Source organism: Dicentrarchus labrax, unplaced genomic scaffold (genome assembly GCF_905237075.1).
Source record: "Dicentrarchus labrax unplaced genomic scaffold, dlabrax2021, whole genome shotgun sequence".
Taxonomy (NCBI): Eukaryota; Metazoa; Chordata; class Actinopteri; family Moronidae; genus Dicentrarchus; species Dicentrarchus labrax.
In genome coordinates, this window is record NW_026136714.1 from 24,775,440 (window position 1) to 24,800,389 (window position 24,950).

Here is a 24,950-nt window from a genome sequence, read left to right on the forward strand (position 1 = left end):
GTGGGTAAGGTCAGGAAAACATCATAATTGGGGTAGTGGTTTTCTCTAACATGTAATTAATTGATATCATAATACGTCAAATTAAGCAAATAATATTCATCTCCAAACATCACAGGATGTTCTTGCTTCACCATTTCTGACACACATTTTACCAGTAGCAGTATATATATATATATAACGTTACTGTCAGTGGTTACAGTCTGTTCTTGTGATAGCCCTTCACGTGCTCATTTGCTGGGTGTCACAGATGTGTGCAAGAAGCACCAAAATATGGCGCTATCATTTTCAGCCAATGGGCTGTCCGTTTGTAACAGGTCGCAGCCGGCGTCACTACCGTGGCGGGAACGCGCATTTAAGACGGGAAAGAGGTTGAGAAGGCATCGGGATCGCGCTCATCTGTTTGGCTGGCAAATGCCTCCGGTGTAACAGGCCGATCATTATGGGGGACCCAGGACCCCGAGACGGGATGGACCATGACCGACCGACCGCTACGCAGAGCTCATCGAGGCGGTTTATTCCGGGATAATAACATTGTGTGTGCCCAGTAATAAGCAGCCAGTCAGTGAGCTGCAGAGGAGGCGGTGTTTGCTGGGATTCAATCAGAGCCAGAGTCGCGGCTGGTAGGTTAACGAGGAGGAGAGAGGGACGTGAGGAAACTGGGAAGACGATAGTTTACAATCTAACTGGCTCCTGCTCGGAATTGCGAGAATGGTGGATGAAATGTCGATTACAAGCCGGTCCGGTCAGCCCAACCCTGTCAAAGCAGGGTGGGTTCATCCGGAGTGAAATCGGTCGGCTCTTATCTGTTGGCTTCTCCTCCGCCGGGCGGCGATGTCCGCTTTCTGCCTCGACCTGCAGACGTCTGCCGTGGTTTCAGCACCACTGGAGCTGGACAGCGACTGCATGGAGCCCCGGGCCAGCCCTGCAGCTCAGGAGCCGGGCGGCTTTCAGGGTCACCCGTTGCGGCACACCGGCTCCGGAGGCCTCGGCATGGCCTTAGAGGAGGAACTGGCCATGCTTACCGGGGAGCGGGACGACGAGAAGGAGCTGTCGGACCTAGAGACGCCTGCAGACTTGTTGTCGCTCTTCCGTCAAAAGGAAAAAGACTTGGTTTTAGCTGCTAAACTCGGCAAAGCTCTGCTCGAGAGAAACCAAGACTTGACCAAGCAATATGAGAAAATGCACAAAGATCTCAACGAGAAATTAGAGGTAAACTAAGAAAAGAATATATCATTTACTCAAGTCTGAATGCTGCCGCATCTCTGGTTTGTTCTGAAAATGCCATAATCCTACAGTCAAGTTTGGGCCTTTGCATTGTAAACAAACTCAAGAGGATCATAACAAATGCTGCCTGTAGCAGCTGTTTCTAGCATGATTCGCTTTTTTTTATGCATACAGTTGTAACTACTAGCTACACTGGGTGAATTGAAACTTGCTGGTCATTCTGATGTAAGTCTACTACACTGTCATTAACAGCCAAGCTAAGCTGTAGCACAGTCCTTACTCATTTCACACATCATGTTTACAATGAATGCTGTACAGCTGAGCTTATGTTCATGTTGTTTTTCAAAATCCTTCACACTAGCAAACACGTGGCCTGAGAAAAAACAAAGACTAATCCTGTGGCTGTCCAGGGCCTACTGTATCTACTGTACATCTGTTCAGCCCTTTGATCCATATTCATCCCTGTGTTGCAGCTCAGAGAAATAAGCTGCATCTTAATGTCAAACTCCTCTTATCATTGATGTCGTTACAGTTCCTGGTATCTTATTCCGACAGGGTTTGATGTTGTTTTGATTCCCTTTGATCCCTCCTTTTGTTCGGGCATTCACACAGAGATGAAAATAGTGGCCACACAGATGCCAGCTGCTTCAGCCTTGGACTTAACCACAACAACAACCCCCAATCCAAACTCTGGCAGCCGCTGGTGGTGCAGTGCATCTGTCCACTGTTTGTTGCCATCTAGAGAATAGAAAGAAGCTTCTTATTAGCCGGACTGTCACTCCAGGAGCTAGGGAAACAAGACACTGGTTCAGTTTGTTTTTGTGTTTTTTTCACTTTTTTTACCCAATTTTATATATATATATAGATACCACCAAGTCATAAGTTACACTTTTCATATAGAGCATGTCTAGACCGTATTCTTTATAATGTTATTAACAGAGACCGAACAACTCCCAGTTGTCTATATCTACTTTATATCATTACATTTTAGGTTTGCATTTTTTTTATTGCCCCGTTTTGCATGTTTTTATGTGTTGTTAAGTAACGAAACTTCAGTTTCTGGCATATGGCGCAATAGTCCAATTTTCTTTACATTGTTAGCATCATATGTTAATGCTGATGTATGGTCATTGACGTCATCAGCAGCACAATGTAAATAAGTCCGATTTTTGCATAAAAGGTAAAAAAAAAGTTAAGACTGGAAATGTGATCTTTCAAAACAACAACTTGGTTGTGCCTTTATTGTAGTGTTTATTACACAATGATGTTTAGTGAGGGGATCAAGTTGTCCCACTAAACTATTTTACCTTCAATATGAAAAAATGTTTCAAAGGATCAAGAACAACTTTCTCAGGTTGTTGAAGCACCAGCCTCTGTGTGTCTCTGACTTTGTCACCCTTAGTCATTTGTACTGTATGTTCTGTACAATTATGACAGCACTGTAAAACAAATTCAAGCAAATGAAGGTTTAACCCTATATCACCCTCTCTCTCCTCATTCACATGCAGCACTTGGAGCAGGAGAAGCACGAGTTGCGTCGGCGTCTGGAAAGTCGAGAGGGGGAGTGGGAGGGCCGTGTGGCCGAGCTGGAGACGGACGTCCAGCAGCTGCAGGGCGAGCTGGAGCGCCACCAGGTCCAACTGAGGGAGGCCGACAGAGACAAGACCAAGGCCATCAGTGAGCTCTCTGAACAGAACCATAGACTGCTGGAGCAACTCAGTAGGGTGAGCAGCAGGGCCTGTGTGTGTGTGTGTGTGTGTGTGTGTGTGTGTGTGTGTGTGTGTGTGTGTGCTTCAGACTACTGCCTGAGGGCAAATCTGCATGGATGATTTAATTAGCCTGGGCTTTGAGTCACTGTGTCACATGGTCTTAATGCTGCTTTAAATTCCCCTCCACCCTGTGTGCGTGCGTGTATGTGTGTATACAGTATGTGCTTCTCCCTGGCCTGGCCTTGGGGCCACTCAGTCCAGTTCAAGTCTGCCTGGCTGACATGACATAAGATGCTCAGCCAAGTGAGGATTCATCATCCCTCAGGGGGGGATTTACCTCCATTCAGGCTGACTCTCTCTAACATCACCTGAATTATGCTAAGTCATCAATATAAAAGTGGAGGTTCCGGGTCTTACGTTGAATAATTTAGAATGAGTGGACTGCACACTTATGCAACAGCACTCTGCATATTGACAGATCATTTGAGTGCAGTTATTATAACAGACAGAGCAGAAAAGGTCACATATGAAACACTCAGATAGACTGATTGATCGATGGACAGACAGACAGATACATACATACATACAAACAAATAGCAGCGCTCACGGTTGCAAGGTTTGGGGCTGTATCCTTGTTGATGTGATGTACTGTACACATGTCAGGAGAAATTGGCAGTAGGTGCAGATTGATGGAGCTGAGAGTGTTTGTAGCTACAGCTGATTAAGCCCTGCTAAGCAGCTCAGTACACCTCAATCTGCTCCATCTACACCAAAAGTGTGGTCACTCAGACAGTGAACTTTATCTCTGTGAAGCTTGCAAATGCGACAGTGTAAAAGAGGTTTTAACGTAACTCTTTTGTGTTATTGTGGGATTAGCCTGGATTAAACATGGTGATGTTCTGGTTAATTTGTCCATGTCCTGTCCGTTCCATGGTGGCTTCATTTTTCCACACTAGGACAAAATGACGTTTAATGTCACTATATATAATTTTGTGTTTCCCAAACTGCTATGTTCAGAAGCTACATATCACTCCAACACACTGTAGAACTGTCACAGCGATGAGCTTGCTTTTCAGGAGCAGGACTTTACGTCACGCTAGCCTAGCCTGTCAGAGGGACCTACAGTATAAACACTTGTAACGCCATTAAAACAACTTAAGGGCCACAAACAGTGTTGTCAGCTGCCAGGTAGGCTGACAGTGGATGCCAGTGGGAAGTTACATTCCCGGATGCCCCAGAGCGGCGTATACAAAGGTTGACAAGCCTGTGCCGGTGCTTTGATAACCCTGTCAGCAGTGCTGTCTATGGCAACGCTCACACTATGTGTGTGTGTTTGTGTGTGTGTGTGCTGTTTCCAATCCTGGGAGAAGATATGAACTGCTGCCAGGCACACACTGCTCAGGCAAGAGGAGGTTCCATGCAGTTTATTTTAACCCCCAGCTCGCTGCCGTGCGGAGCAGCTCTCTTTCTCATTTTGATCAGTTTAAATCAGCCTCCTGCCCCCATCTTGCCCCAACACCATCATCACATTGCAATCAAGAACTGCCCTGGACTGGTCAGTTGCTATAGATCTAAGCAGGAGCAGGCACTTTGCATAATTAAACTGCATTTAATTTAATAGAAACCTGGGTGTGGGAAATCTATAAAGATATTCCCTGAAAGTGGTCTGTATTTTGTTTTGTGGGGAGCATATCTTGTGGTTTTTGTGACTCAGTGAAATTTATGAGACCTAATTGACTGCATCGATCCAGATCCCATGATTCAGTGAATTGGGAAGACAGAGGGGGACCTGCTGGGTAATAAAATAAATGAGGTCAGCCACAGTTCTTACTTTCTCTCATTTTATCTTTCTTTCTCTCTGTCTGTCTTACTTTAATTTCTCTTTTTTTCTCTGTGTGTGTCTGTGCTTATTACTAAGCAATGGGCTGTGACTAAGTAATGTTAACTGTTTACAGCTCTGAGTGAACTGAGGGAGTATAAAAACTACCCCGAGGAAACTCTGCAGTAGGGAATCCACTGGAGAGCGGCTATTTTCATCTGCCCTCCCTGTTTCTCACAATAGTTAACTCTTTAACGGGAACAGTCTTATGATCTAAATGAGTCCATATGTGGCCTCCTATAAGCTCTGTCCAAAACTATGGATAGCACATGTTCCTATGCACTGTCCAAGTAAATATGAGCTTGTTATTGTAGTCCTTTGGCATGCCTGCTGGAAACCACATTTCAGAGAGTGGTGACTGGACAATATAAACAGCTACTGAGGAGTAGGCTCTCAATTGTGAGAGCAACAGCAACAGCAACACACAAGGAGAAAAAAACAACTTGTGAATGAATAATAACTTATTTATCAATGAACAAACAAATACATATTTGAATGAATGATAAGAAGTTAATAAAAATATAAATATACAAAGAGAGAAATAAATGAATGTAGATTTACATAAATGTAGAAATAGATTAAGGACAGTTATGTATGTATTTCGCAATAAATTACCAATATTTTTTATTTATTCTTTTTTTGCATTGAATTATTTGTGTTAGTTTCAGATTTTATTTATTCATTCATTTATTTTTTAAATCCTCTTTTTATTAATTTATTTCGACATTTATTTCAGCATACATGTACATATTTATTTATCGATGAATAAGGCATTAATTGTCCTCCGTATATGAGCATCTTTTTAAAGGATGATTTCTAAAGCACCTTGTAGCCGAAGATGAGAGTTATAAAAACTGTGTATCGCTCTCCTGACAACTCAGGAATCAGTTCTTAACAGAGCCTTCAATTGGCTGCAGTGGGATGACCTTGAGAAGACAGGGCACTCCACAGGAAGTGATGTAAGTCATGGGGTAAGACACAGCGCTGAGGGGATTAGGCTGTAATCCGTGCTAATAGCCTTGCCATATGCATTCGGTCAGGAACCAAAACAAGTCCAGTACATACTCTACTTAATTAATAACAGCAGGTAACTTAGATCTTAAGGCAAAGAAGATCTGATAATTTAGTCTGTCATCACATCTTATCTAATACCCCCTGTGGTAATTCCTCTTTAGGGGTGGGTGTGTGCGTGTGTGAGTGAATATTGGATGTTAAAACTATAAATGACACTATACATATTCAATACACCCAGGGGAAATAGGTTCCCATTGATCCTGGGGTAGAGCCTAGGAGGTGTGTGCTGGTCTGTATGGGTCTTGAGTGTGAGAACAGCCGATATCTTCAGGCCTAATCTGATCAGCGTGAACCAGCAGGAAGGGGACCTTTTTATAATTACATTACCACGCATGCTCAGAGAAGGCTGGGGATGCACTGACTCCAGCATAAGTGTCTGCATGTTTTATGGCCATAGTGAATTCTACTTTCCTCAACCTCTAGAATTTACTTAATTAAACGCTGACATCAGCCTATGGTGACTCATCAGTGTTGTTTATTTCAAGCTATTTATTCTGTTTTTTGACTTGTGATTCACAACAATTTAACAGGCGTAATGAGAACCTCTTTGAATGACAAAAGCAGAAATCTGACATCCTATGTTGTGTCTGTGCCTCATCGGCACAGTGTATCCACATCACACACTGCACAGGATTCAATTTCACTCCTCCTTTTACAACCTCTAGCCAGTGTTGAACATGGTCCCTGGGCATCTGTCCAGCTATCAGCTTCAATCACATCCAGTCAGTGGAGCACATAACGTCTGCCTCCCATCAGCCCAAGGTAGCTGTTGCTCTCAGGATCAGCTCTCTGATTGGCACGTATTGTCACGCCGCATATTTGTTATGCAACCATTTGAACGTGGGGTAGCCCATCCTCCATGAGTCTAGACGAGGCAGCGTTTCGTGAAAGTGACTAGGAAAATACCAGAAGCAATGAGACCACAAGTCACAGCTCCACCAATCCCACTTCTCCCTGGTTGCCATGACAACCAGAGTGACACGCAAATTGAAACTCTGTGTGTTGTTACCATGGGAATGTGCTCTACAGAATGACACACGGATACAGATAGTTTGATGCTAGGCTGCGCCACGAAAGACCTTTGATGCACCTGCAGTCATATCTGCTAGATCATGTTCCACAACCTCAGACAGCCTGCGACTGAAGCAACAGGAGTGATATCTACTTTCAAAGTTTCGACCCTCCTGTGGAAAGTTAATGTACAGTACTTATTTGCTCACGTATATGTCAGAGTAAAGAGGCTGTGAAGGATTGTGTATGTCTGCTGAGCCCTACTTAGCTGCCCTGGATTCTGTAGCAGCAGTCTGATTTCCCCCAGTTTGTCCTGTCTTGCTGATAAAGCTTGATCTGGGATCTGAGGAATTTATCTGCAGATTAAGTGAGTGTCTGCAAATCATGCAGTCTGCAGTTCTACTCTGTGTTTTTTCCACATGATCTAAATCTGTAAGGGTATTGGGCCAGTGGGTCAGATGTCACGTTTACCACTGGGACCTGGCGCTGCACTGGCCTCCACTGAGCACATGTGTTTCACAGACAGAGATGACGGGATCATGCATCCGTCACATAGAAGCTCACATTTGGCCACTAAACTGAATACTCATTAACTCAGAGACGTTAGCTCATAGTGATACAACAAGGTGACTTGCGACCTGAGACAAACTGTAGTTGCAATTGATTAATTTTAACATTCAAATTCAAATTCAGTATATCAAGTAGTCAAATCTAGAAAAAACTGTAACTGCAATGTTTCACAATATGACATCATAACATAGATCAGAAAATTGTCATGGTGTACTCAGACATTCAGTATATACATTACAGTTATGTAACATGTTCAGCATCCTGTATCATGTAAATTATCCAATTTCCCCCAATTTCTTTTTCATCAAATGAATTTCCTGAAGCTATTGCTCTTTTCTCTTTTGTTATAGCTCTTTTGCTGGCTACATCCAACAGTTTTACCAACAAGTATCTGTCGTTTCTTTGTGAAACCTTTTCAGTGTTCCCTCTGTAGGTCAGCAATTCTCAACCAGAGTCCAGAAAGCTCCAGAAGCGGTCTGTTCATGGGTTTCACTGTCTTATCCAATCTACAGTATAGACAGTTATGGAATAACTAAATCTCATCAGACGGGGGTTCCTGAGACTACATCTTACCAAATATGCGTCTGGGACCTGCTGTATTTTAACTAGGTGGTCCTTGACACCAAAAAGTTTCACTGCTGTAGGTCATAGCACAGTTGTCTGAAATGGCATATCTCACAAGCCAGCACATGACACGACTAGAGACTCTACAGGCTGAGGTGAGCCGCTATCAGTACCATTTTTCTGTTACACATACACTTTATACTAAGCACAGTTGGTCGAATTTGACTGTTTAGGGTGCCAATAGGTTGATCAGTCATCCACCCAAAAAAAAAAAAAAAATGCATAACAGAAAAGTACAGCTAGGCACTCCTGATTTGTAAAAATAAAGTTGCCTGTTTGCAGCTACTGGTGCTGGGCCAAAAGCCTGAGTACTTAAGGTGAGAGCAGATCCCAAGGGAAGTTAAAGTGAGACTTTAATTTTTAAAAGAAGAAATCATATATTCCTCCTTATACAAATTAACAGTTTAATTCAGTAGCAATAAGACACACCATTTTTCAATTCAATACACTCTATGTATGACCAGTAGCTAATGGTGGCTAATTTTAGATAAATATTGCTGTGTAACTGAGTTTACCACGGCAGTTTAGTATGTTACAGGTAGTGATTTCAATAGTAAAAGAAGATATAAACACACACATTATCATGCAGTTACCATTTGTGGTCACAGCGGCTAGTCTTCAGCAAAAGTTACACAGTCTTGCTAAAAAGTTGGAGCCTTTGGTGAAAATAAATGGAATAAATTTGGAGTGGATCCCACTGAAGAGAAACAGTGCTTTCAACCTTTCAGAGGAGGGTGGTGTTCACCTAAATGGCATATCTCACAGTGTGTTTTATGGTTACATTTAACTCCTCATAAGATCCTCATTACTTTTAATATATAGTGTTGAGCTTCCTCTGCTTTCCCCCAAGGCTTAGTAATAGGCTGACCTGAGGTCAGCTCTGGATACATGCACAATCATTTTAGTTATACCATTCATATCTCTGTGCAGGTCAGTCCTCAAGTTTTTCATAAAATCGTTTAATTGTAAAGACATTTCTTGTCTTTGAGTATGATACACACAGTGATACCTTTCTCCCATCATTTCTTTAACCTGCTTTGAACAGCAGGCAGACTTGCCACACCATAATAAAACATACAAAACGTATTCTGTATTGTTCAGTTATCACTCATCAATTAGCTGTCCCCCCACTCAGTGAAAACCATTATCAGTGTTTTGTGAAAGACAAAGTTCAACTTTTTGAATTGTTTTGATGTTATAAACTCCATCTATCTATTGTTCAAAATATAATAATTACAATAATTAGTAGACATTATTTGCAGCCATTATTTAATCCAGGTTTAATTGGTATACAAAGAGAGATTTCATTTTCCAGTGTGGCAGCAAATGGTTCAACCACCATCATTATGATAATGTTACAAAATAGTCATATATTGCGGTCTCAGTGCTGTGTAATTTGGAATTTCAGGAATAACACTACACCGGAAGGTGGATGATTTATTAATTTGCTGTAATTTAAAAAACTTTGCAGATATACGATAACTTCTGATTAGAAACCTTTTATGTGGGGAGAACTTTTTGCATGTATAATTCCTTAATTAAAGTTTAACCACAATTCTAGTGTAAAAGTCACTCAGGGTTACAAGGGAGGAGCAGTACGAGTGCTGCATTATTAGTTACTGCTCAGAGTGGAGCCCCAGAATGCCAGGGCTGAAGCAGAGCCATCCTGGCAGCTTGTCCTTTCCAGAGACTCCCAGCAGAACACAGACATGGACTACAACCAGTGTTACCTAAGGACAGAAGTGAACTGAAGTGAGCTAATGGACCAGCTGTTGAGCCTCCTCACATCTCTCTGTGAGCTTCTTTGAGAAGCTGCAGCAGTGTGGAGTGCCACCTAGAGGCTGTACTTCTCATTGATATAACTCATCTCATTTTCACTCGACACCCAGTGACTGAAAGACAAACCAGAAAAAATAATGATAATTTGAATTAAACATGCGTGGTCAATCTGCTTGCCACAGAACTATAAATGGAATTTGTACCCAGTGTGTATACCAATTGTCTCTTTCTTATAGTGCTTTTGACATATTTAATACATCTTTAGTCTCCTCTGTGAGCTGTAAAAAGTGAGTGGTTTTTAGGATTTTGCTGTTGCCATGGCAGTGATGATAATGCGAATGGTTGCTTCCTGAGTGCAGCTCTATGCTAATGAAGCACAGCCAGGCTCTGTGTGGCCTGATCCTACCTGTCCAATAAGCTCAACTGGTGCACTGAGTCGGCTGCTGGGCTGAATCGCACAAAAACTGACCAGTGCACTGTTTGAGACATTTGAAAAGGGCCGTGACATTTGGGTAAAATTGGGCTTTCAGAGGAACCGCTATCAAATGCACCCTTGACAGAACACTCAGTACATAGTGAACATCATTCAATGTGTTTATGTGTGTGTGTGTGTGTGTGTGTGTGTGTGTGTGTGTGTGTGTGTGTGTGTTATCTACACTTGTTATCAGACTCCAATGAGTCACCTCAGTATGTTTGTAAAGAGACACAGACTAAAGAGCGGCTGTGTCTTTCTAATTTAGCTGAGCAGTTAGTGTAACACTTTAACTGTGTTGTTATGTCAACATCACCATGAACAATAATTAAAGGATAACTCCGATTTTACACATCAAAGTCTGTTTACAGGTGTCAGGGAGGGCTACTGCATATGAGAGAAAGTTGTATAAAGTCTTTTGTGGCTCCAAAGGCTGTTTGGGGTCTGATAGACTGCCTCAAATGATGTCAGTTGAATCAGTGAAAATGACAAAAACCTCTGTAGCCCACTCTACTCGACTTATGCTTTTTGTTTAACTGCCCATTGTGAGGCCAACAGTGCTGAATTCTTTTAAAGTAAGCGTAAATACAATTAAGGCAACTGTGGACCACCACCACTACTACTACTACTACTACTACTACTACTTTACTGTGTCATCATTTTTCTCTTCGTCCTGTCTGTCTGTCCCCATCCAGGCTGCGGAGGTGGAGAGGCAGCTGTCCACTCAGGTCCATTCATTACGGGATGACTTCAGGGAGAAGAGTATGTCTACAAGCCAGCACATGACACGACTAGAGACTCTACAGGCTGAGGTGAGCCGCTATCAGTACCATTTTTCTGTTACACATACACTTCATACTAAGTACAGTTGGTCGAATTTGACTGTTTAGAGTGCACATAGGTTGAGCAGTCATCCACCCCAAAAAAAAAAAAATGCATAACAGAAAAGTACAGCTAGGCACTCCTGATTTGTAAAAATAAAGTTGCCTGTTTGCAGTTACTGGTGCTGGGCCAAAAGCCTGAGTACTTAAGGTGAGAGCAGATCCCAAGGGAAGTTAAAGTGAGACTTTAATTTTTAAAAGAAGAAATCATATATTCCTTATACAAATTAACAGTTTAATTCAGTAGCAATAAGACACACCATTTTTCAATTCAATACACTCTATGTATGACCAGTAGCTAATGGTGGCTAATTTTAGATAAATATTGCTGTGTAACTGAGTTTACCACGGCAGTTTAGTATGTTACAGATAGTGATTTCAATAGTAAAAGAAGATATAAACACACACATTATCATGCAGTTACCATTTGTGGTCACAGCGGCTAGTCTTCAGCAAAAGTTACACAGTCTTGCTTTAAAGTTGGAGCCTTTGGTGAAAATAAATGGAATAAATTTGGAGTGGATCCCACTGAAGAGAAACAGTGCTTTCAACCTTTCAGAGGAGGGTGGTGTTCACCTACCGTGCCAGCAGCATCTCCAGCAAGTCTTTATTCTGTCAGGGCAGTTTCTGACGGATTTCTCTCAAATTCTTTCCTCTATTTCTGTAATCTTTATCTATATCTCTCTCCTCACCCATTCCTCTTTCCCTCACCCTCCTTTCCTCTTGGTCGGAGCAGCAAGGGCTAGAAGTGAGTGGTAACCGGACGCTGTCTGTCAGCCAGAGTGCATGCTGCATGTAACGCCTTGTGAAATATAAGAAACAAGGATTGCACCATTATGTTCCTTTGAATTTACAATGGCTTCTCCTCTGTCCAATTAAATGGGATATAGGGGCAAAGTACTATTATTTCATGGGGTAGATTATTGAATCTCATGTTGAATGAAATATAGACTCATTTAACCTCATACTGTATAACCATAAAACCATACCATCTTACATTTATGTCCAATCCCTGTTTGACATTTCCACATCCTTATGGCAATCCCTGTTTCCTGAGATCGAGCATGAAAAACATGCTTGGTTGTCGTAGCATGATGTTTTTTGTGATGTCAGTTGTGTCATGTATGATATCAGCCAGATATATCATGTACAAAGGTACTGTTGGAACATAACAACAATTCAGATTTCCCCGTAGCTTCTCTTCAAAGACAGGCAGAAAACACCCAGACTGCAGAGCCTGCGCTATAATTGGGAGAAAATGCTACCGCTCTATATTTAGCTGAGATACTGCAATGTCTGGGTGCTCCCACTTTTCTAACGCTTTGCCTTCATATGACATGTGCTGATGACTAATGGCTTTTTGCCCTATTTGTATGAGGACAGACTAGCAGCCCCAAAATATCCAGAACCTGGCAATGTGGATGCTCTTATGGTAGCGAAAACAACTGATCCACATGTAAGCTCTTGCACTGTGAAGTAGGTTACCAGATGTAGGTCAAAAGCAGGAGGGATAAAAATGAACTGATGTTTGTTTAATGGGGAAAGCTGCTCAGGCAGATACAAGGGGAAACAATTCATGAGGAATATGTGGCATTGCTGTGATGCTAACCTTCAGTAGAAGGCCCGTTGCACATGCATGGTAAGGAGTAATGATTGTGGAGACGCTACCATATCACCAAAACATTCCTGAAGACGAGGGTGGCAACTAACGCCTACGCCCGTGCTAGGCAACACACATTCTTAAGGCCAGTGGGAGTACTTTTTAATCTTGTGTAAGAGCCCGGCTTGCCTCAGACTAAGCAAAACAACAAAATTTAGCCTTTAATCAGGTCCATAGCTGCCCATCTGTCTGCTATTGACCAGGAAATCTGAACGATCCTCAGTTATTCCAATGAATGCCTATTTTCTGTGGCGGGGTAACTAACTGGTGCTGTTTAACATGTTAGATTAAGATGCTGTCGGAGAGGAAGATGGAGCTGGAACGTCGGGTGCACGCCATGCTGGAGGAGAACGAGTTGCTGCAGAATACAGTGGAGGACCTCAGAGAGAGGACGCTAGTGTTGGAGAGGCAGAGTCACGAGAAGGATCTACAGGTACAGACACTTGAATGAAGGACTTTTAGATCTCAGATCTTTGAGGAGTAGCTACAATGATCTTCTACAGAGATGTTTTTGTGTAAACGCACTACAATTTCGCCTTGAAGTAGTTGACTGACCCATCCAAACTCTATGTTCATTAACATGCTCTGTCACTATCAAATAAACAATTACAATAAATACATACATAAACTGTATAATTCGTACTGTTAAGTCCCAAATGTTGCCTCCTCTGTTGTATTTAGTTACGGCAGAGCCAGCTGGAGCTCCAGGAGGTACAGATGTCCCACCGGCAGCTGACTGCCCGGCTGGAGGAGCTGACGGACGAGCACAGCCTCCAAAGCCTCACCCCGCACCCGTCCAGCCTCCTGTGTGAGATAGAACAGAGCATGGAGCAGGAGGAGCAGGAGCAGGAGAGAGAGCAGGTAGCAACCGCAGCATTGTGTTTGATTGCAAAAACCACTAAAATCACTGTCAAATGACTTTGCTCACTGCTTTTTCCAAACACTCTCCCCCCCTCCTTGCTTTGTTTAGCTGCGTATTCAGCTGTGGGAGGCTTACTGTGAAGTCCGCTCACTCTGCTCCCATCTCCGGGGAAACGACGTCACAGACTCGGCGCTGTCCACTGACTCTTCCATGGACGAATCCTCGGAGACGTCCTCAGCCAAGGATGTGCCTACAGGGAGCCTCCACACCAGCCTGCTAGAACTACGGAGGCTAACGCAGAATCTGCTGGATGGCAACGAGTCTACGGTATTGAACAACACACTGACAGCTAGTCACACAATAGCCTATATTCTTTTTTAAATGAGGTAATGTCCTAATCATTTCCCTGGACAAACTGATCATTTGTTTTTCTTATAGGTAGAGGCAATGGTTCTAGACACTGTAGTAAGCAGCCACTCGTTTTTTTTTGTTTTTAAGAGAGAACCAGGAAATTATATAGTAGTACTATGATATAGTATCTGTCTGTTGTTTTGTAAATTAAATGGACAGGTATACAGATGAACTGAAAAATGATAAAATGATACATAATGAAGATACAGTAAGCCCCTAACACAACTGAAGTAGGATCTGACCTGTGTATTGAGTAATAAGTTACTTTGGCATAATGTTTGTCATCATACCACACCTCTATCAGCAGCTATCAAGAATCATAAATCAGTGACAGTTAAACTACTAGCAATACTGTTTCTGTTAACTCAGCAATGTTGGTTATTATTGTATATAAAACTCTCATGAAGCTATAGTTACTTAGTTAAGAGGAGCTTAAATCATATTGACAGGAAACGCATGTTAACCAAAGTAAATATACTTTTATTATTGCATCGTCATTCTCCATATTTGTGGATTTGTATGCTTGCCTGTGAACCCATTTGACCTTTTTGCACATTCAGCTGACCTGCTGTGCACTAACTGAAAGACTCTATAGGTTACAGAGCAATTATTTTTCATTGAATCATTTTCCATGTAATTAATTTGAAATCACATAATCCTCTGAAGGAATTTATACTTACATATCAATTCCTTTCTAGAAAATTATTAGGAACCTCTGGGACCCGTAAATTAAAGTGTTACCAAAGAGTTTTAAATACAGCTAACTTAACAATACTTCCTCTGTAGGCCTATTTTACAATAATAAACTGTGGGTGGTAACAGCATATATACGTACCGTGAGTGTGTGTTGTGAAACGGTGTGTGTTGTGTGTTGAAAGGGCTCGCGGCGCAGTGATGAGGAGGCTCTGGAGGAGCAGGCGAGGAAGCTGGGAGAGGAGCTGAGGGAAGTCAGAGTGCTATACGAGTCTGAGCAGGACAAAGCACGCAGCAGTGAAGAGGAGGTGCTACAGCTGCACAATCAGGTACCGGCTTCAGTGACATCACTGTATATGTCATGCATACACATGATATGTATGTGCACATCAGTGACACACAAGAGATCAGGTTAAAGCGTGAGCAGAAATCTTCACAGCGAGGCTCTGCTGCTAACTGTGCGAAAAGAAAGTGTCAGACAGCCCTTATTAATTTAACATCACATCCAGGATTTCTTGGTGGAATAACATTGCTCATTTCTAAAAATAACATTTACACTGTCAGTGCTGCAGATGTAGTCCTCACCAGTTTGTGTGCCAGTGTGAACTTGATGTATGTTGTTTATAATGTAGGACATCGCTTCAACCTTGTCTTCTTTCTGCCAGGACAGCTCTCTCTCTCTCTCTCTCTCTCTCTCTCTCTCTCTCTCTCTCTCTCTTTCCTGTGGGTGAAATGGCATCTTACATGATTTACACAAAATTAGCTCAAACACAAACACAAAAACACACACACACACACACACACACACACACACACACACACACACACACACACACAGAGTTATTTTCCTGTCGAACTGGATCAACCAAACATCAGTTTCAGTCGGTATATTGTGACATTAGAGACTGAATGTTGTGTTGAATTTGAGACCAGCAACTCACACATCTGTTTCTTTCTCCAATGTGACCTTCAGATGGCGCTGCTCTCTGTAGAGATGTGCTCTCTCCGGGAGGAGAACGAGCGGATGAAGATGATGGCTGAAATCCGAGAACCCAGCGAGCAGCTCCAGAGTGCTATAAGAGACAGAGACGACGCCATAGCCAAGTACGATTACATCAATATAATGTCAATTCCAGTTTGACGAGTCAAGAAGGCAGCTTGTGTTCCTGACTTCACTGTAGCAATGTTGCTATGTTCCCAGTTATCAGATATTACTTTAATGTAATCATAATTGATAGAAATGATGGCCAACATAAGATGAGAATAACAACTTGTAAAGATCCAGAATTGTCCTTTGAATTTGCCCATTTTGGTCCTTTAGATGGTGTCATTCTCTGCTCTTGCTTAAAGGAATAGTTTGACTAGAATAGTTTTTTCGGGGAGAGTTAGCCATTAAATATGAAGCTATGACCAGCAGCCGGTTACCTTAGATTAGCTTATAGACTGTAAGCTGGGAGAAACAGCCATTTGCCAGACTATTTGTGGTTGGGAGTGACTTTCTGGAGTCTTGTTGCCATCATAAGGTGCTGGTAGGTTGACTTAGTTACCATTGGACAGATACAGGCTAGCCTTTCTCCACATTTCCAGTCTGTGTGCTGAGCTAACTGGCTGCTGACTGTTGCCTTATATATACCACACAGACATGAGATTTTTATCAACCCTCCCATCTAACTCTCAGAGAGAAATTGAATAAGTGTGTTTAACAAAATGTTGAACTATTCCTTTTTAAGAATTACTCTACATTTGTCACCATGTAAGGGAGTTGAGGGTGGAGTTTATTTAGGGCCTGGTCTGTGTGTCTTGCAGGAAGAAAGCGGTGGAGATGGAGCTGGCCAAATGTAAAATAGACATCATGTCTCTGAACAGCCAGCTCCTGGACGCCATCCAGCAGAAGCTCAACCTGTCGCAGCAGCTGGAGGCTTGGCAGGTGGGTCAAAGATCACAATGTATAAATATAAATATAAAAGTAAAAGCCTAATAGTCATTTTGTAATATTTTGGAATGTTGTTACATAAATAAAGCTGCTCTGCTCCGTCTGATTTCATCCAACTTTAGATGAAATTAGTGAGCAGCCTATTATTTGATATGAAGAATAAAATGACACTAACTTCTAGAGCAGTGTGTCCATTGTCCTTCCCTTCCCTGTAACTTGTGTTTAGTGTCAGTCTATTTTAATCTGTGCACATACACTAAACCACTCAATTAACTTCTGAGGGTGTATGTCAGTTGCCTGTCTGATGGGTGTCAATAAGGAAACATATTACATATGTAGCCTGAGGACACAGTGTGTGTGTGTGCATGTGTGTGCATGTGTGTGTGCGTGTGTGTGTGTGTGTGTGTGTGTGTGTGTGTGTGTGTGTGTGTGTGTGTGTGCGTGTGTTCCCTCCCTCCCCTCCCTCACCTGTAACTAGCAGCTCTTTCCTCTCTCTTCTCCCTGCCCACAGTTTGCCTCCTCAGGGCTCTTTACTGTTTGGCTCTTGTGGTTTCTGATCTAGTGGCCTTTCTCAGCTTCCGTACCACCCTTTCTCCCCTGTGGTACCCCCCCCTCCTGCCTTAGAGGTGAGCCCGAACCACACCATCTCTCCGTTTTCACCCTGCACTAAACCGACTACGCCATGCTGAGCCATTCCATGCCAAGGTTGATTCAGTAGACACGCCCATCCCCGCTCCGCTTTCTCTCTGAAACCATTAATCACCACAGAGAACCATCCAAACCCCCCACCCTCTCTCTCCACCAGCCTCTGTCTCCTCTCTCCATACACCTGTACCCCCTAAAGGAATGGTTTTAGGAGATTGGTCCACTTTTCAGTTTACCTGCTGAGAGATGAGAACACAGACACCAAAAACACCTTCGTCCCCAGTAGATCCTTATAGCTTGGTGGTGCATGGATATTTACGCTGCTCTGTGATATAAGCTGACATCTAAAGTAAAAAGGCTAATCTTTTACTAATAAAAAGTAGTCTTATACTAAGTACTAGTTTTTAGTCTCCCATTACAATTGTGGCTTATCAGGGCCCCCTGGTGGCCTCAGCTCTCAAGAACTACCAACGACAAACCTCCATCCATTGGTTAACTCAAAGTATTTGGTTGCAATTCAGAGCAGTGGTCAACTAAAAGTTTATCTCAGCAGTCATGACTTTTTTGGACTTTGCTCTAATGTTTGTATTTTATTGCTAATACTTTTACCTCCTCAGGCAGGCCTCTAAAAGCTATTCGAATCAATTGAAATCTGAGTGGAAAAATGACTCTTTCACTAACTCTTCACCACACGTAGACGTATACCACAAAAACGCTGAAGGCGTCACAAACGTTTGGGAATCACTGACTTAGAAGATGGTGGCATCTAGAAATATATGGGGACTATTTGAACAACCTGAAGCCATTTTCCTTGAAAGAGATTTGTGTGTGAATTAGAGGCAAATTGTAAAGAGCTTTGGAAAAAACAGTGCTATATAAATGTAGTCCATTTACCACTAAAGCACAGTATGAAGCAACATCATATATGCGTGTGAAAATACAATTTTTAGATCTAATTATTAACACACAGCAAACCTGGCCAGGTGACATTGAAGAAAAACTTTATACATTGTACAGAAAGTGTGTGGAACAGGGGTTAATCTAGCAAAACATTTTGCCCTGGAGCCCCTTGGTAGGTTAATCTGGCCATGGTCATAGTACATACTCTGGGCTGCGTGTCATTTATGATCACTTACTATTTTTTGAGAGATATTAAAGATCCCCTCCAGACATACATTAAGACATATGTACAAATAGTCTGCTTGGACAATAATGTGTGTCTGGTATGTTGTTTGCACATAAAAGTACATTAAAAAAACCCATAAAAGGCATTTACTTCATTTACAATCTATGAATATGCAAATTTTGTTAATTTCTAAAGTTTTGCTGCTGGACACAAGATGTCTCCTACTTCACTGTAAAGTCCATTCTCAGTGGATGTGCACTGGTGGCTTCAAGTTTCTACATCACACTGTACAAGTTGATACTGGACCAGGACTGACTTTCAAACTATTAGTGATGTCACAAATCATGCTGGTAGTCCCCGCCCCTTAAAATCAGATTTTCAGTGAGCGAAGAGAAACTTTCCACTTTCAGCAGATGAATGTGAAAACATCCTTCTAGTGTCAAACTCTGCACAGACATCATTCTGCACAGTGAAGATCAAACATCCAGCTCTAGGAGAAAAACTGAAGTGAACTAACAAGGATGAAAGGTGATTGTGGTGTCTCTGTAATCAATATCTAACAGGTAACTTGATCAACAAGTCCGACCTCTCCAGAACTTCCTGTAACACTCCTCCATATGTCCCGTCTGTGTGACATTTCTCTCCTGTCTTTCTCTTCTCATTCACTTCTTCCTTGGCTTTAGGATGATATGCACAGAGTGATTGACCAGCAGTTGATGGACAAGTACCAGGATGAGTGGCGCTCGGCCCCTTCCTCCCTGTCGGGGTCGTCGAGGGCCCACGGCGGTACGTCCTCCAGACGAGCTCACCGTATCTCCGACCGGGACAAGAGACTTTTCTCTTTTTTCAAAAAGAGCTGAGGCCCATTGGACTGGCCCTGAGCATGGCAGACAGACAGAGACAGACGAGGCGAGGGAGACGGAGGGAGTGACATCACAGTTACAGGGGGTAACAGCATCCAAAGACGGGCAGTGGCATACACTGAGGTTTTTTGAGGGGGGGTATCATTTTGCACTTTATCTGTCCCATTACTCTTCTCTTCACTGATTCATTGGTGACTGCTGACAATGAGAGATAGAAATATAAGAATAGGACTTCCCCAGGGGCTTTGGCTTCAGCCCTTCTTATAGAAAGCTATCAGTCTTACAGAATGTGAACAGGGTCACAAAGTTTACCTCCAAAGAGGAAGGTTTCCTTGTAGTGCCTACAACCATCTCTACTAGCCCACTGCCAACTCTGTAGAGAGGGAACATTATGTACAAACTGTATGCATCCCAGTTATCAGGCCAAGGAGTCTGGGGAAAGACAGGTGTATGTATGGGACACTGTAGGATTGTGGGAAAAAGACGAGGATAGCAGGACAGAGCTCTACGTCAGACATAGCAGCATGGCAACCCTCCTCCGGGTACAGAGCGGTGATGCTGCAGCCAGCCCATGTGTTATCTCTCAGGTTTATTCATTTGTTCAGGAGTCGTTCACAACACGAGGCAACCACATGATGTAGGAGGCCCACAGTGTGCTGTATATCTGAAAAAAACAAATGACAAGAAGAATGCTTATTTTCTTACTGATAGGCGTGGAGGTTCTTCATTTTTACCCCAAGCCCAAACTTACAATCAAAAAGAGAAAAAGACCTAAAGTGGGCGATACTCCACTGATTTAGCATTGCACTTTCATCAAGTTAGGGGATTCACTATTTATACAGTACATATATATCTATATATATTAAAGCTGCACTAATCAATATTTTTATATAAAGATAAAGTAAATGTTTCATATGAAAGGAGTCTCTCATAGCCAAACAGGGAATTATAACCCAACTCTATGCAGTGTTTTAGCTTCCTTTTTTAGCTCATTGTTTTGAATTTTTACAGCCCGCACCTTTACTGTTCTGACTTCACTGCTCTCCTTGTATTCTACTGCTTCTGCTGAGTACCAAAGGGTGGACAGACAACGTTAGCATCTAGCTGGTGAACACAGCAGAGCTATTAGCAGCTAAAAGAGAGCCGGACATTCCTCTCGGGAGTTGGATAGAGATAAAAACAAAAAGAGTGAGAAGGAAAGTGAATATTGGCCTGTGAACAATTGTTTGCTAACACTTGCTAAGCAACTTGCACATGCATGTGCTGTGTTTAGAGCTCACAAAAAATCAATTAACAAAGCTTTAAAAAAAAGATTGTTCAAACTTAAAGCAGCAGGAGCCAGTATATCCTGACTTTTAGGCCCCAATATCAACTTCCAAAACCACTGGATCCTACATTTCCCATAATGCAACAAACACTCTTTTCAATAGATCCTTCCAGCTTAGTAAACGTCCACATCCTTCATATTCCTCAAGCCCAGTTTGTAACACAAGTTTATAAATTTGTTTCCTAGCCCATGTTGGGATTACCCTGATGGTATCACCACAGGTTGTTTTTTTCTTCGACTTTACAAACCCACAGAAGAAATGAAACAACTGATTTTACATGCCGAGGAGCCCTCCCATTACTAGTAAACTGATTTAAACTGAATCAGTTGGATTTCAAATTGGACTCCTTTGTGTCCCCAAAAGTGATGACACGGTTAGGTTTCATGTATCATACTGAAGTAAAACAGAAACAAGCTTGAGCAGGGCAAGATGATCCTTAAATTGAGTGAATGTAAAACACAGCACTTTCTAGTCGGCCCTCTCTGTGGTGAACTCTATGAGGCCTTTGTGTTCGTCTCCAGCATCTGAATAAACCTTTGGCTGACTGAAGTTGGTGATATTGTTTGTTCAGTTGGTAACATTCATCCACAGTTCACATAAAATTTTAATATTTATAACATTTATCAAAAAGGCACTGTCCCAACATTGTCCCCACGATGTCAATCATCTTCCTAGTTGACCAAATTTTCGAAATGTTTACATCAGCTTGGGAAGGAGGAAGGACTACGTAGAATTCACATCAACTCTACAATAACCCGTTGAATTTCCTATCATTAAAAGGCATGTCGGTGTACAGAAACTCCACTGAACTTCCTCTGCAGTGGTCAACATCTGACCTGCTTTGGTTTAACACTAATAGAAAAGGTCTACCTCCATTCTCATTGCTTCAATACTTCATGGGCACTTTGATTTCTTAGCTGCCGGGCTTCCGTTTTAGATGACATATCTGTGACTCCATTTGTAATACAGTGTGTATTGACTTGAAATCTCCGAGCATGAATGACTTACAGTGTGGCACGGTGATGTCTCACGTCTGTCTGTGTTTGTACTCACGTCTAATGCAGCTGTGCAAACCTATGCAGGTGTCTTCTTGTCGTCCCAGCTGGTTGTTGAGCAGGATCAACCCAAAGAATGATTTTTATAAAAAGTCGAATAGGTTTGGACGAAATCAATATATTTATAAGAAAAAAAATGCATACCTTTTGAATGAAAATCTTTTTTTAGAGAGAAATATACCTGTTCATTGTTATTTCTAGATTGTTTTTTTTCATGTGTGTCCTAACAGCGAGCAGGAATTCCACTGGTGAGTTTGGACGTTATCACTCATAAGTACGTTTATTTGACTGTGCGGGTGTGGCATGCAGTAGAGCTGGCCAGAGATTCATGAGTATTTCTGAGTTTCACCCAAATTATTCACCAATATAATGCGTAACTTATCAGAAAAGATACCAAGAAGCCTCATGAATCTCTATTATTAATCCAAGAGTGCGTCATAAATGGCGCCCTTTATAAAGACTTTACAAATTGTATCTAATTCATTTTTTAATTGTTAATATTTTTTTCACTAATGCTTAATAGATCTTATATAAGTCCTTCATTAGAAAAACCTTGGTGTTGCCAGGTTGTGAAATCTCTCTGTCTGTCGAGTCATTATTAGGGGAAAGTCATCAAAGCAATAGTTGGACATTTTAGAGAATATTCTTTGCTTTCCAGCAGAGAGTTAGATGAGAAGAGTAATACTACTGTCAGGTCTATCCGTTATGTATGAAGCTACATCCAGAAGCTAGCCGGGTGATCTTCTCATCTAATTCTCCATCATTAAGAACGAATGAATGAATTTCTCCAAAATGTCAAACTATTCCTTTAATAGGTAACAATAAAGGCCATTAAGCGCTAAGTCTGCAGTTATAAATGTTAATAAATCATTAACAAAGAGCCAAGAGCTTCTCACTTTGTAATGAACCAACAACAGCAACAGTTAGTAAGTCATCTGTAAATATAATCATTTGTTAATAAACTTATTTTGGTCCTAATACTCTGCAGTCCTTTTCCAGAAGGTCCAAGGTCAAACCATTCCTTGGTTAAGTCTTCCTGAGAGCTAAAAAGATCGGATAAATACCATATCATAGAGTTTCACAACTTGGAAACCCAAAATGTACATTATTTTTTATTTAGCCAAGAAAGCCTCATTGAAAAAATGTGTCCTGGCAGCATGAACAGAGAAGCAAGATACTGTAGATGACAAAACAACCCAAAATGTATGTAACACTATAAAACAACTATGACCAATCCCCAAAAAGATGTAATGAGGCCAAAACATTAAGATTGTAAATTACATCAAAACATTGGTAGCCAGAGGAGAGAGGCATCCACTTTCTGCAGACCGCAAATTTCTCCCTTTTAGATCTAACTGCAGCAGGGTCCAGGCATTAGCTCATGATTTATTAACCATTAATTCAGCCATTAAAAACTCTGCATATAGGATTCCTTATCAGAAAGTTCTCTCACTGCTCCTGTCTGAAGGCTCGTGATGAGAAACATGTTCCTCCCCCAGGCAGAAATAAATGGAAAGTGTGAAAGTGGGTGGATTGGATATCTGAACCTTCACATCCATGTGTTTATAGGTTCCCTTCCACTGGCTGACTGACAGGTGAGCAAAAGCTTGGATTAAACCCCAGTCACTGCTGCCATAACCACACTGTAACTTGTCTCACTTCATGTCACATTTTTGTTAGAAACAGTTCACTGTAACACATTTGGTTCTGTCCACGTTATTTCCTAATTGTTGTTTCTGTTTCTTGTTTGACTGTTTGTATTGTTTAAGACTGTCACAGTCGGCTGTACTGATTCATTTACTAATTGAAAGCATTTTAAAAACGCCTTCTGCTGCGTGTTTCTGTGGTAAACATCCTGATGCTGCCGCTGTGGGTCCGGGGTGTGTTGCAGTGACAGACAGACATGCCATTGAGTGTTTTTCTGTCTCCACTTGGTCGGACGTTGTATTGGAATTTAGTGCTTTTGGTGGGCTCATTGTGCTCCGTGTGAGTGCTTCCATTCACCACTGACTAACGGCACTGTTTCAGTTACAGAATGCTTCAAACTATTCAAAATATTTATCATGCAATTTTCTTAGCATTTTGGGGATTTTTTTGTACAAATAAATACTTTACAATCTGTTTGTCTCACCTGACTCAGTCTTGAAATACAGACGCTTTTTCTTCTGTGGTTCTCACAGTCAGACACGTAAATAAGCCAATGACGCTTTCTGCTATATGAGAATGGCATCATCTGCAAAGAATAAAACGACAGCAGGGAGAAGGGACCAAACAAAAGTTTTATGAAATTAAATATATGTTGCAGCAGGAAGAAGCTCAGACCAATAATATGACAGCATCATGGGCACACATATCGTCTTATATATGTCTTCAGATCAAGATAAAGAATGATATTATAAAAGTCAAATAGGTTTGGATAAAGGATGAGCGAGTACACCATCATCTGTATCTGTCCAACCAGTTTAATAATCTGTATTTGTACTCAGAATTAAGCCAAATGTGGGCGGAGCTTAAACGGAAGTGGGTGGTTAACCAGAATTTGTTCATTTAGACAAGAAATTGATAGGGTTTGATATCGGCACATTTTACTCGTCAAAAGTAACTTATCTGTACTGGATACTCGCTTCAGCCGAGTACTCGCTCAACCCTAGTTTAGATGAAATCAATACACTGCTTTAGTAACCATGCTAGCTGTGTGGTTCTTTGGTCAGACTGAAATAGCTCCAACAACTACCAGATTAATTGGCAGGCAGTTTGGTGCAGATATCCACTGTGCCGTAATGACTGCGACCCTCTGGCTGCTAAGTTTTCTCTTATCCTGTGAAATATTTCTCTACTAGATGGACTGGCACAAAATTTGACTTTGATGATCTGCTCTAGTGCCACCATGACGTTGGGTTTTAAGTTAAATATCTATATTGCCATGGGATTTGGTACACACATTCATGTTTCCCCTTCCTTATATTTGCTCAATAATTTGCTTTATAGCAAACACACATCAGCATCACATGCTAAACACCAGCATGTTGCCATTGCCATTATAAGCATGTTAGCATCTAGCGCACAGAACTGTGTCTTGGTACAGTCTCACTGAGCTGTTTGCATGGCTGTAGACTCTGAGCTTGGTTTATATTGCTTTTCAAGGGAATGG

The 24,950-nt window shown here is 41.8% G+C and overlaps 1 protein-coding gene across 4 annotated transcripts; it reads left to right on the forward strand.

Moving 5' to 3' along the window:
- The first annotated feature begins 186 nt into the window (after window positions 1–186).
- bicdl1 (BICD family like cargo adaptor 1) lies at window positions 187–23,918 on the forward strand. Of its 4 annotated transcripts, none has more exons than XR_007887372.1 (12): window positions 187–1,209; window positions 2,733–2,948; window positions 11,038–11,154; window positions 11,960–11,971; window positions 13,170–13,316; window positions 13,565–13,744; window positions 13,854–14,072; window positions 15,035–15,178; window positions 15,823–15,953; window positions 16,656–16,776; window positions 17,294–17,408; window positions 19,237–19,271. XR_007887372.1 is itself a non-coding variant. In XM_051421354.1 (12 exons), exons 1-12 carry the CDS (start codon window positions 832–834, stop codon window positions 19,239–19,241), a joined length of 1,734 nt encoding a protein of 577 aa, XP_051277314.1. In that variant the 5' UTR covers window positions 187–831; the 3' UTR covers window positions 19,242–19,320. The 4 variants fall into 4 exon arrangements, 3 of the variants coding, with proteins under 3 accessions (XP_051277314.1, XP_051277310.1, XP_051277311.1); XM_051421354.1 differs by having other exon boundaries at window positions 17,345–17,408; window positions 19,237–19,320; XM_051421350.1 differs by lacking the exon at window positions 17,294–17,408 and having other exon boundaries at window positions 190–1,209; window positions 19,237–23,918.
- The last annotated feature ends 1,032 nt before the right edge of the window (window positions 23,919–24,950 follow it).

What these genes read in the sequence shown, in the direction of transcription:
- bicdl1 (XM_051421350.1), top strand. Translation starts at nt 832, where the DNA reads ATGTCCGCTTTCTGCCTCGACCTGCAGACGTCTGCCGTGGTTTCAGCA. An exon ending in TGCTACAGCTGCACAATCAG is followed by an intron (nt 15,179 to 15,822) that starts GTACCGGCTTCA and finishes TGTGACCTTCAG; the next exon opens with ATGGCGCTGCTCTCTGTAGA. An exon ending in AGAGACGACGCCATAGCCAA is followed by an intron (nt 15,954 to 16,655) that starts GTACGATTACAT and finishes TGTGTCTTGCAG; the next exon opens with GAAGAAAGCGGTGGAGATGG.